Raw genomic sequence first — 12,116 nt, 5'->3', positions numbered from 1 at the left:
CAGAGCCAGAGACCCGCCTGCAGAACCATGGTCAAGGTCGCACACAGAGCAGAGGCCTGTGGACTAGAATTCAGGCTGCTTGTCCCTGCCCAGCACTCTGCAGGGGGTTGACCACTCAGGGCCAGCAGGGAAGGAAGACCCTGGGGATGGGCAAGAAGCCGCTGGTGTGGGAATGTCTCCTCCCTCCTTTTCCCCAGGAGGCTCCTCAGGAGGCATGTTCTCTATGACAGGGCCGTGAAAGGATGTCCAATGTCTTACAGATGATGATGGAGGCAGGGGTAGAGGGTGTCCCCAGGAAGGATTGGAAAGATCAGTCACCAGGCAGGGCTCAGGCATCAGCCCCTCTCCCTCTCCTGCCAGGCACTTAGCAGCAGGCAAGCACAGCAGGGGTGAGGCCACGGATGGAGGTGAGGGGCTACTGCTCCTGAGAGGTGGGCCTGAGTCTTCCCTTGCAGAGGCTGAGGACAGGGCTGGGAGATCGGCCCAAGCCCCCTGGGCTCTGTACCCCCATTCCAGCAGCACCTCAGGTGTCTCCCAGGCAACTCTAGCTGGTGGCCTCTCACCTCTGCCTCTTGAGGGGAGCTAGGGGAGCTGGGAATATACGGCTGCTGGCTGCCGAATTGCAGACGCTCCAAATGCTGCTGGAGGAGGCCAGTGCTCTGTGGGGCTCCACTCCAGCCCTCACAGGAGGGAGGACCTGGCCTTGGAGCTGGAAGGGCATGGCCATCCGTGCCTGGACCAGGGAGTATCCCCCTCTGTCCCTATGAGGACTAACTCCAGATCTGTGCGAACCAAAGGAAGAGATGGGCAGTTGTTTAATTCTGCCTTTGGTGTAGCTGCTATGAGACCATGGAGCCAAGACCTTGGGTCTTCTAGGGAAGGAGGGAGCACTGGACAGGGAGTCAGGGGCCTGACATCCCTACCTAGCTGGGGGGCTGGGGAAAGTTGCTCCTCTCCCTGGGCTTGTTTCATCAGCTATAAAATGAAGGAGTGAAGACTATCCATTGAAACCAAATCTGGGAAGGATTTTCTTAAAGCCCCAGGTTCCTAAGTCCCAGCTGAATGCACTGAATCATGCTCTCAGGGTGGGCCCCTAGAACCAGGTGTCTCGGCATGCAGTCAGGTTAGGCACCCACCAGACCACACCATCTCCCTCCATTCAGCAATTACTATGTGCCAAGCCCAAGAACCCTGAGATATAGGGCCTGTTACTGTCCCCATTTCATAGCTGAGAAAACTGAGGCTTGGGCAGGTTTCATAGTTTTCCCAGTTATACGGAGAGTTAGAGCTGAGTGGAACGCACACCCAGGTCAGGCCCCTGTAACCATCTCCTCACTGTGTGAGGTCTTCTCATCCTCCCACCTGTGGCTGGCAGGCCCCAGGGACAGGAGCCCCTTTGGTAAGAACCAGAACCCTAGAAGGCTAGGGGAAGAAGCTACCTCAGTGGGCACCTAAACTAGTTCCTCTTTTAGGAGATGGAGTAACTGAGGCACAGAGGAGTGACTTGCTTGATGTCAGCGGGCACATCATCGGGTCGGATGGCTGGCCTGCGTGCAGCTGAGAGCTCAAGCAGCTTGTGCTCTGGTCTTCCTCCCTCCGCTTCTGTCGCCCTGCACTGTGGCCTCCCCACCCAGCTCCATTTCTGCCAAGCAGCCCAAGGGACCACCCGTGCCTCTGACCCAATTCCTTCCACTTTCCCCGCCTTCACTGCCTTCCCAGCACCCAAGAAAGAGGCCAGACAGGATCCCCATAACCTATGAGCTCCTTTTTCGACTGTATTCATCACCTCTGTCAACTCTGGACATGCGGTTTCTTCTGCCGGGGTCACTCCCCACTCGCCCGCTTGGCAAACATCCCTCACTGCCCATCCCCTATATCCTGCGATTCTCCCCTACTTGGGTCAGTATATACAGAACGAGGTTGTTACCACTTTTGGCGCCCAAGCCCACGGTGGCCTTGACTTATGGATCTTGGGTGGCATTCTTTCAAGATTCTGGAGATGCCTCTTATTTTTACTTAAAGCAGCATACATCAGAACAGCAGCAGTAACATGGATCAGGTAACTCAAGAAAGAGGTGTCAACCCTGTCTCCCACCACGCTGTCGCATTCTCTCTGTACTGTATGTAAACTCACATCCTCAACTTGGGCCTTGACCGCTCACTTTCCTCTAATCTGCCCTGCTAGCTGGGGAATGTTGTCTCTCCAGGACCTCACATCAGGTATTATGGGTTGTGTTCCCCCAACATCCATGGTGAAAGTCTAAGCCCCAGGACCTCATAATGTGAATGTATTCAGAGATAGTGCCTGCGAAGAGGTAATTAAGGTAAAATAAAGTCGTATGTGTAGGCCCTAACCCAGTATGACTGGTGGCCTTAACCAGAAGTGATTAAGCCAAGTGCAAAGACCACAGGGTAATTATGTGAGGGCACAGAGAGAAGAAGGTGGCCATCTGCAAGCCAAAGAGAGAGGCTTCAGAGGAAACCAACACTGCTGACACTGACCTTGGGCTTTTAGCCTCCTGAACTGTGAGAAAATTATACTTCTGTTCTTCAAGCCACCTGATGTACGCTCTTCTCTTATGGCAACCCTAGAAATAAATACACTGGCCCTAGCTTATGCAAGCTAACCACCTCATTTCTTTTTTTTATTATTTTTTTTAAATCACTTTTATATAACTGTGAAAGAGCCCTCCGGGTCAGCGGGAATGTACTCAAAAGAATGGACAACAGAGTGGTGATGGGTCGGAGGCAAGTGAACAGGCCCAAACGTTAACCCCCTGTGTGACCCTGCCCAGCAGGCCAGGTGGAGCCCCTGGAGATAAAGACTCGTCAAAATGGCAAGTGAGGGCACACACCGACCTCAGGAGGCCTAGTCCCAGGGTGAGGAAGAGCAGCATGACTGTTCCCTGTGGGCTGGGAACATTCTTCCTTCTCCAGGGCAATAAAAACCCAGGTTGATAGAAGAAAAACAGACCAAATAAAAATTTTTGTTGTTGTTTAAGAAGTACAAAATCTAAGCATACAGGCTTCTCTCCCCGCTCACCCACCCCCTTACCCACTCCCCCCACAATCCCAGCCTGGCCAACTCTGTGGTCAAGCAGCCACCACCTTCCTGAGGCTCAGGCAGTGCCCTGCAGAGCACTGGTCATTCTGGGGGATGTCCAGGATGTGGAGGACACTACCCCAGTCCTGATTCCAGCCAGGGAGGCCACCCACTATGTTTCAAACACTGCCTCTGTGAGAGACATCACTTGGAAAAGAGATCATTGGCTCAAAAAAAAAAAAAGCTTGAAGATCACAGCAAGTAGCAAATGAGGAGGGCACTTCACACCAAAGGCCCGATTCCTGGCTGACAAGGCAACAGGCAAGACCATTAGTAGAAGATGCCCAGGTGGGCCCCTTCCAAATCTTCTTGCCAAAGTTCAGGGCAGCCACTGAGCTGCAGGCCTGAGCTCTGGGAAGGGCTTTCATCACCGAGCTGGAAGGCAGAGCCTGGTCCCTGGTTCTCTGAGCTGGGGAGCACCTCTACGCTGTGGCTCCAGCATCCCCATTGGGTCTGAGGCTGGAGTCTCTGGCATGCTGGGCGGGACAGGAGGGGTGGGGTTTCTGGCAACAGACAGGACTCTGGAGACACTGAGATACCCTGCAAGAGAGACAAAAGGAGCTGATTAGTAGGCCACTGCCTGATGCCCTGAGACCTTGACCCTGGATGCTCCCTGGAACGTGGCTGGCAGCTTCTGGACAGCCCTGGTGCCGTGGATGCAGTGAAGCAAAGTGGTGAAGAACACTGGCTCTGGAGATACACTCCAGGGGTTCAAATCTCACCTCTGCTACTAATTAGGTTTAAGAATTCAATCTCTTTTATTCAGTTTTCTCATCTGTAAAATGGGGGTGATGATAACAATACCTATTCCACAGTTGTAGGGCTGGCTGAGTTAATACATGTACAGCGTCAAGAAGGTGTTGGGCAAACAGCAAGCAGTAAATTTTGGTTATTAATATGCTCTTTTATGGACCATGATTCATTCACTCATGGGCCTCATGAACAAATGAAGCTTGAAGGAAAGAGGAAGGTCAGTCACCAGCTCCAAACCAGTCTACCCTGGAAGTCCCCACCCCTGGGGCCGGCCGGGCTCCCTCTCCCCAAACCTTAATGGAGCACTTGGGAGCGAATCCCCAATGGCTCTTATTACTTTTCATTTTGCCTCTGGAGCAAGTCCAAGGATTCCCTCTTTAACTCGGCTGTCAAGTTTTCTAGGTCCAGGTGGTGGTGGCCTTAACGACCTGGGGCCCGCCACACCTCTTTCCCCATGGAGGTAAGGGTCCTCTCCATACTCTCTTCAGCTTCTCTCTACCTCTCATAGGGTTGTCGGATTAGATAAACTGGGATAGAAAAAGCCTGTAATTCCCTGCAGACTAGAGCCTACCCACCCCTGCCATTTCCAAAGGAACCTGGGGACCACCCCGAGGGAAGTAGCACCCTAACATGCGCGCGTACCTGGTATACTACAGCCAGCTCGGGGGCCGCAGGGGGCGGCGTCCAGGGCGTGGCCTGGTTCCTCGGTTCTGGGGACGTCTGAGTTCCGGAACAGGCTTGGGGCGGTGTCCAAAGGACAGCGTCGGGGGCTCTCCCTTGGGAGAGTTGCGGGGGCGACTGCATCGCAGGGCAGTAAGGGGGTGTAACCCAGGGATCCACGTCCGGCACCCCGTTCCCCAGGCGCTCGGGCGCCACTAGCGCTCCGGGCCGGGCCGGCGGGGACCCCCAGGGCGCCGCGGAGCCCAGGCCCCCCGGGGCGCGCGCCTGCACCTGCACCTGCACCGGCGTCTGCGTCTGCGCCTGCGCGGGGCCGCCGCCGCCGCCGTCGGGGCAGAGCTGGCAGCACGGAGGCGCCGCCGCGTCGCCACGCCGCCGCCGCCGGCGCTGCAGGCTCTCCTCGCTGAGGCCCAGCACGGCCGACAGGTGGCCGATGTAGCGGATGGCCAGGCGCAGCGTCTCGATCTTGGTGAGGCTCTGGCCGGCGGGCGCCACGGACGGCGGCAGAAAGCGGCGCAGCTCGTGCAGGGCGCGGGCGAGCGTGCGCATGCGCAGCTTCTCGCGCTCGCTGGCGCTCTGCCGCGGGCCGCCGGCCGCTGCGCTGCGGGCTCGTGCGGGCGCCGTCGGGGCGGCCTCTGCGGCGCGGCCGCTGCGGGCCGGGGGCGCGGGCTGCGAGGGGCCGCGGGCGCCGTCGCAGGGGCACGAGCCCGACGAATCCGAGGAGGAGGCCGGGGACGTGGAGTCGGGGTGGCCGGCCCAGCCCCAGCCCCGGGGTGAGGCCCAGTGGTCGTGGCCCAGAAGGCCGCGCAGAGGAGGGGACTGGGCCATGGCCGGGCCGCCGAGGGCTCTGGGAGGCTGAGCCGGCCACCTCCAGGCCTGAGCTTTTATCTGGCCCGAAGGTGAGAGGTGGCCCCCTGCCAGGTTACAGAGAGGTGTCAAAACCCACAGAGCCCAGGGAAGGCCTGGGCAGGGGGGCCTTGGGAAAGCGGGCCCATTTGCGGAGGTGTGGATTCTGACTCCTCGGGGGCTCTAATGGAGGCCCCTGCAGCCCGGGAGGTGCGGGAGGGACAATTCGCATCTGGCTGGAGCTGCGAAGCTTCTCACCGAGTTCCCACCCGCCCGGGCTCGTGGCGCGGTGAGTGCCCAGGAGCCCGACAGTGGTGGGCAGTGCCATGGTCTGGGGACGGCCGGGCTGGCCCTCGTGTGACATGTGGACCCGCGCAAAGAGAAGCTGCCCTCTCCCAGGGCTGGGGGTGGTCTCGCCCAGTGACTTCCCCTCACTGTCGGCAGGTGTGCTGGGTAAGAGGTCAAGACAAGCCCCGAGGGATTTGCCCACAATGATTCGGGGTGGGGTGGAAGTAGGGGGACCTACAGGTGGATCCTTCCTGGGTTGCAGCTGGAACCCACACTTGCCGGTTTGCTGAATGGTACAGAGAAAGTCATCTCACTACCCACAGATAGTTTCTGTCCCTGAGAAATAGAACAGGCAGGAGAAGAGGGATAGGGAGCAGTGGGTGATGAAGATGGGAGAAGGTGAGCCCCCAAGCAGGCCTGAATCTGTTTGCTGTGTGACCTTGGGCAAGTCACTTAACTCCTCTGACACTCAAGGTTCCCTCAATCTCTTAGCAGTAATACAAAAACGCACCACCTAGGATGGCTGCTGGTACTGGGTGGAACCATTCAGTATGGGCCTGGCAGGTGAGCTAAATGTTTGCTGTTCCCATTCATGAAGAAGGTTACTTACATTTCAGGATGCTATAGGCACCACATTTCATTCATATTTATTTAGCAACTGGCAAAAGCCAGGCATAGCAGTGTGAGCTAGTTGTGGTTTCTACTCATGACATTTCAGGCTTGTGCTGAGAGACAGGTGAAAAGGCCATTATGCACTTAGTAGCTCCACCACCAACTAGCTGTGTGCTCTTGGGCAGAGCTTGAGTCTGAGCTTGAGCTTCTGCTCTATAAAACAGGAATAATGATTATAGTATCTACTTGTAGGACTGTTGTTACAGTCTCGTATTATAAACTTGGAGGTAGGGATGCTTGGGTGGCTCAGCAGTTGGACATCTGCCTTTGGCTCAGGGCATGATCCTGGAGTCCCAGGATCGGGTCCTGCATCAGGTTCCCGGCATGGAGCCTGTTTCTTTTCCTTCTGCCTGTGTCTCAGCCTCTCTCTGTGTCTCTCATGAATAAATAAATAAAATATTTAAAAATAAAATAAACTTGGGAGTAGTAAAGCTCTCCTCAGCAATGATTACAGTTTAAGGGAGGCATCACTGTCCTTTGTGATCTTCAGAGAAAGTGCTATACTCTGAAGCTGAGGCCCAAATGAGGGTCAGGTTATAGAGCTCTGACCACAGAGCTAGAGAGGTCACCACTGGGCCCTGGGCCATGAGTAGGACTTGGTTAAGGAGAGAGGCGAGTAGAACATTCTGGCTGTGGGAACTGCTTAAACAAAGGGCTGGCAGTGGGACTTGGCAAGGTGCTTCCAGAACATTGTGCAAAGGTGCTGCTGTAGAGAGCTGGAGGACAGCTTGGCTGGGGCCACCCTAAGAAGTTGGATTGCCAGATGGACCTTGGAGCAGAAGTGTGATGTGAAAAAAAAGGGGGGGTGGCGGTCAGTAACTAAAGGTCAACATTATGATGTTTCCAGAATAGGTTGGCCTATATCAACTCGAAGTAATAAATAATGACCTTGGAGTATTTGTGGCTGCTCCTCAAATATTTAACTAATTCTCTTTGTAAGTAGTGGGAACATTCCAGGTAAAGCTGGGATCCCTGTAACCCCTCAGCTATCAGGTTGTCATGTGCCCCTCCAGACCTGGCCCACATGTTCACATGGATGTATGTAAATGAGGCAACATTGCAGCCTGTTGTCTGTAAGTTGCAGTTGTTTTTTAAGATTTTAGTTATTTGAGAGAGAGAATGAGTAAGTGCATGAGTCAGGGGTAGGGGCAGAGGCAGAGGGAGAAGCAGTCTCCCCATTGAGCAAAGAGCCCGACGTGGGGCTCGATCCCAGGATCGTGACCTGAGCCAAAGGCAGACACCTAACCGACTGAGCCTTGTGACTTGTAACTTGCTTTCTTTCATTCAACATTGTGCCTTAGAGCATCCCACATCAGGATATATTTAGCTGACTTGTAGAGGGTAATAGATGATTTCAGTGAACATTTAAACATTGTGTGAACATTAGAGCAGATCATTTTAACTGGAAAAAAAATGGCAGGAGGCTCTGACAAACCTTCAATGACCAGGTGACATCACTTCTGCTCAGGACTTATTTTTTAAAATACCAGAGAAAATATGCCCAAATTACCACTCTGATGTGATGATGAAGTAATGATTGTCATTGAACAATGTTGGTCAGGGCAACACCTGTTTAGTTTATTCTAGCTGCCGTGATTGAAGAGAAGGAATTTCTAATTTGTCCATGGCACAGAGAGAAGATGACTCACTTAACAGTGCTCTGGACTCCAAATAGGCTTTCTCTGGAGAGAAGCTGGCATAATAAATAAATAATTTATGATAGTCACACAGAGAGAGAGGCAGAGACACAGGCAGAGGGAGAAGCAGGCTCCATGCACCGGGAGCCCGACGTGGGATTCGATCCCGGGTCTCCAGGATCGCGCCCGGGGCCAAAGGCAGGCGCCAAACCGCTGCGCCACCCAGGGATCCCTTATGTGTTTTTTTTTAATATTTTACTTATTTATTCATGAGTGACACAGAGAGAGGCAGAGACATAGGCAGAGGGAGAAGCAGGTTCTCCGCAGGGATCCCAATGTGGGACCCAATCCCACAGGGAGAAGCAGGTTCTCCGTAGGGATCCCGATGTGGGACCCAACCTTGATCATGCCCTGAGCCAAAGGCAGAAGCTCAATTGCTGAGCCACTCAGGCATCCCTCTTGTGTGTTTCTTAATCTAGATTCTGAAGTTTCAACCTGCTGTTGGTACTAAGTTTTCTGACTCACCCCTTTTAAACTGTTCTATGATATTCTGTAGCATATGTGCACCAGTCAGGCCCTTACTGAGGCATCTTTAGTGTGTGTTTAGTTTTTGCCAAATAGCATTGCCTCATGCATAGGCAGGTAGATCTGCTTGCAATCTCCAGGAAGTTCTGAAAATCCAGAATTATCCCCACCCTTAGAGCCAGCCTGGGAGGATTTCATATGAAAGAATTTGGTGAATAATGGGAATCCACTGTCAGCATAGAGCCCTTCTTACTCTCCTGTCTCTAGGGTAGCCTGGCCTCCTCTCTTGGGCTAGCACCAGCGCCCCGGCTACAGACTGGGCTGTAAGATGTCAGAGTGTAAGTTCTAGAAAGTGGGGCCCTGGCTCTTAGCCAGGCTCTGGAAGCACAGGGACAAACTGTCTTCCAGCCCCATTTACTGGGAGAGTATGCCAAGATGCCAAAGTAGGTCCCCTCATATTGGGCCTGCTTAGCACAGGGAAGCAGTGTCACTTGACAGGAGGCTGGGCTATGGAATCGGACTGACTTAGGTTTAGAGTCCCAGCTCTACCCCTTATAAGCTGTGAGAACTTGGGCAACTTACTGAGCATCTGTTTTCTAATCTGTAAAGTGGGGATTCTGACTGCCAGGGTGATTGTTGGGGTAAATAAAGATAATGCATGTCACAGTGCTTAGCACAGAGCCTACACTTACAAGTCTTGCTTATAGAAAGTTCAAGGGCAGAAGAATGAAGTAGGTAAAGGATGAGGTTGGGTGTAGGTAAGGGGGGTGGTATCTCTTAGTCTTGGCCCTAGAAGAAGCCAATCCTTTCCATCCCTGAGACTCCAGCAGCAGGCCCAGCACATCCTGCTCTATCTCCCTCCTCCATCTGCAGCTCTTTGCCTCTATGGACCTAGCATGGGGGGTCATCTTCAGCAGGGCACTCCAGCTTCTGGCCTGTGGCAGGCGTCACCCCAGCTACAGCGTAGAGGGAACAGGAGAGTTCAGATACCTGGAGCCAAAGCTGGAGCCCACCAGCCCAGCCAAGGCTAGGAAATAGAGGATCTGAGCCTGCTTTTCCTGGTGGGCTGGGTCCTGACCCAGCTGCTTGTCCAGCTTGCCTCTGGGACCCTCAGGCATTCCTCCCTCTATGCAGAAACCTGCCCCAGGTGCTTGGCAAATAAGCTGGGTCTGGGTCCTGCCCCACGGAGGCTTCTAGTTGGGCCAGCTCTGCTTCTCTCTTCCCCATCGACTCTCCTGGTGGAAGGAGGGACATCTAAGGCTGTATGCTCTTAGATAAGGTGATTAATGTCTGGGCCTCAGCGGGCTACTGGCACCGGACCGGGTGCACCCCCTGCTTCCTGTGATAGCAGAAGGTGGTGGTTAGTTCAGAGAAACATGGTCAGTAGAATGTTCACGAGTATGGCAGACACTTCTAGTTGCACACAGCATCCATTACAGCCTCTATTCTTAAACCTTTTTACATAGCAGGACTTGGTGTTATGTGGGTAGCAGTATGCCCAGCTGAAAGACTGCATCTCTCAGCATCTCTTGCTCATGTAACAGCCAACAAGATGTTAACAGAAGTATTGGTTGGGGCTTCTAGGAAAGCTGTTTGTTTATAAAGATTTTGTTTATTAATGAGAGACATGGAGAGAGAGGCAGAGACATAGGGAGAGGGAGAAGCAGGCTCCCTATGGGGAGGCTGATGCAGGACTTGATCCCAGGACCCCAGATCATGACCTGAGCCAAAAGGCAGACACTCAACCACTGAGCCACCCAGTGCCACTAGGAAAGCTCTTTAAAGCAGAGATGCACCCATGTTTCTATCCTCTTATATTTTCTTCCTGGAAAATGTGATGACTGGAGCTTCAGCAACCATTTTGTGACAGTGAAGCAATCCCAAGGACAGAAGTCATACATTAAGGATGACGGAGCAAACAGAATCTTGAGGGCTTGATGACAACATAGAAGCACCATACTGTCCCAGGACTATCTATCCCTGAATTTCTTTAATGTGAGAGAAAATAAATCACCACTTTATCCAAGTCATTGACATTTGGGTATGAGCAGCCATGTACAATTCCTGTCTACATACTAAGTAAGTACCTAGGGTATCCTTGTCAACAAATCCTTGTGAGTTGGATGACAGTTAAGGGAATTCATGACAGATTCAGTGTTCCCACAGATGATGAATGGATGGGTGTTCACCTAGAGGAAGATCTACGGTGATAGGCCACTAGCTCTGTTCCCAGCCTCATCAAAGGCCTCATCATGATCTTGAATAAAGATACAAATTGGTCGAATTTTCGGTAAGCACACAGCGAGGGAGTTGGGTAACAGCCAAAATCTCAACAGATGCTGACAGGCTAGAACAACCTACCAGATCTAATAAGGGGAAGGGAGCAACAGAGCTCCAGGTATCCTCTGCATATCTTAGTTCAAGGTCAGGTGGCATCATGTAACCAGAAGCACGCTTGGAAAGGGCATGGTAGCCCTTGCCTCCTGGGCATCACAGGCATATAAAACAAATGTGATCCCAGTTGCAAGAAACGGGATAATGAGTCTCTTATTCCCTATACAGGATGGGCCATTGCCAGAGTAAGCATTCAAAATGTGGGGGCCACCGTTTATAATGGAAGGAAACAGGCCCTAGCCAAGGAGAGCAAGGTTAGTGACAGGGCTTTAAGCCTGGTCACCAGGGAAATAGTTGAAGGACTCAGGGATGTTTTGTGCCCCAAGAAAAAAACTTAAGGGTATGATGGGTGTCTCTGTGTACCTAGAAGGGAATACCCTAGAGAGACTGAAGAGCTGCTTAAGATTGGAAGTGCTGGGGCAGCCCTGGTGGCTCAGCAGTTTAGCGCCGCCTTCAGTCCAGGGTGTGATCCCGGAGACCCGGGATCGAGTCCCACATCAGGCTCCCTGCATGGAGCCTGCTTCTCCCTCTGCCTGTGTCTCTGCCTGCCTCTCTCTCTCTCTCTCTCTCTCTCTCTGTCTGTCTGTCTCTATGAATTAAAAAAAAAAAAAAAAGATTGGAAGTGCTGTTTTGTGAGGGAGTGAGTGGCCTGTTTGTGGAGGTGATCAAGAAGAGACTACAAGTACACAGTAGACACATGCAGAAGCTGGAACGGATGGCTGTTACTGCCTCTGCCAATACTCACAAGCCCCATAAAACAAGGAGGTTGGACCTGAAAACCCCTGAGGTACAAGAATCAGGGAGAGGTTGGGGCTACCTCAGGACTCTGGGCTGTGTGAGGGTGAAGAACCACAGGGGGCCCTTCAGGCTGTCGTGGGCTGGGCTGGGGGGCACAGAAGGAGGCCTCCCAGGTGCCCCATCACCCTGCCACTCTCACCCCTGTGCTCTGTGCCTGAAGCCCAGGCTCGGCTGGGCCTGCTAGTGCGTGGGCTGGAGCCATAAAGCCCCCGTGACCCTAAGCTATGTCTGCCAGTGTGGCACCAGTCAGGTCGACGCCCCGAAGCAGGGGGTGTCCAAGATCCTTTCACACGGGCGAGGAAACACATCATCCCCTGTGGACTTCCTCGGACTTTGCCCCAGGGCAGCAGTCAGAGCGGAAGGCCAGAGGCCCGGGTGGGGCCCTGAAGGGGCTTCTTCAGCTCTGGGCCTGCTGAGGCTGT

General features: G+C 53.4%; 1 protein-coding gene and 1 long non-coding RNA gene across 2 annotated transcripts; one reads left to right on the top strand and one right to left on the bottom strand.

The window, feature by feature from the left end:
- Positions 1–3,060: 3,060 nt before the first annotated feature.
- Positions 3,061–5,362, bottom strand: MESP2 (mesoderm posterior bHLH transcription factor 2). Its single transcript, XM_038532846.1, has 2 exons — positions 4,499–5,362; positions 3,061–3,643 (listed from the first exon to the last, which is right to left on the bottom strand). The coding sequence occupies exons 1-2, from the start codon at positions 5,360–5,362 to the stop codon at positions 3,374–3,376; spliced, it is 1,134 nt and encodes a 377-aa protein (XP_038388774.1). The 3' UTR covers positions 3,061–3,373.
- On the top strand, positions 5,303–10,536 carry LOC111095224. Its single transcript, XR_005357071.1, has 2 exons — positions 5,303–5,433; positions 10,273–10,536. It is a non-coding gene; the product is annotated as an uncharacterized LOC111095224 (long non-coding RNA).
- The last annotated feature ends 1,580 nt before the right edge of the window (positions 10,537–12,116 follow it).

The sequence above is a fragment of the Canis lupus genome, chromosome 3 (assembly GCF_011100685.1).
Source record: "Canis lupus familiaris isolate Mischka breed German Shepherd chromosome 3, alternate assembly UU_Cfam_GSD_1.0, whole genome shotgun sequence".
NCBI lineage: Eukaryota > Metazoa > Chordata > Mammalia > Carnivora > Canidae > Canis > Canis lupus.
The sequence above is the reverse complement of the archived record's forward strand: the minus strand, read 5'-3'. Positions and strand labels throughout refer to the sequence as shown.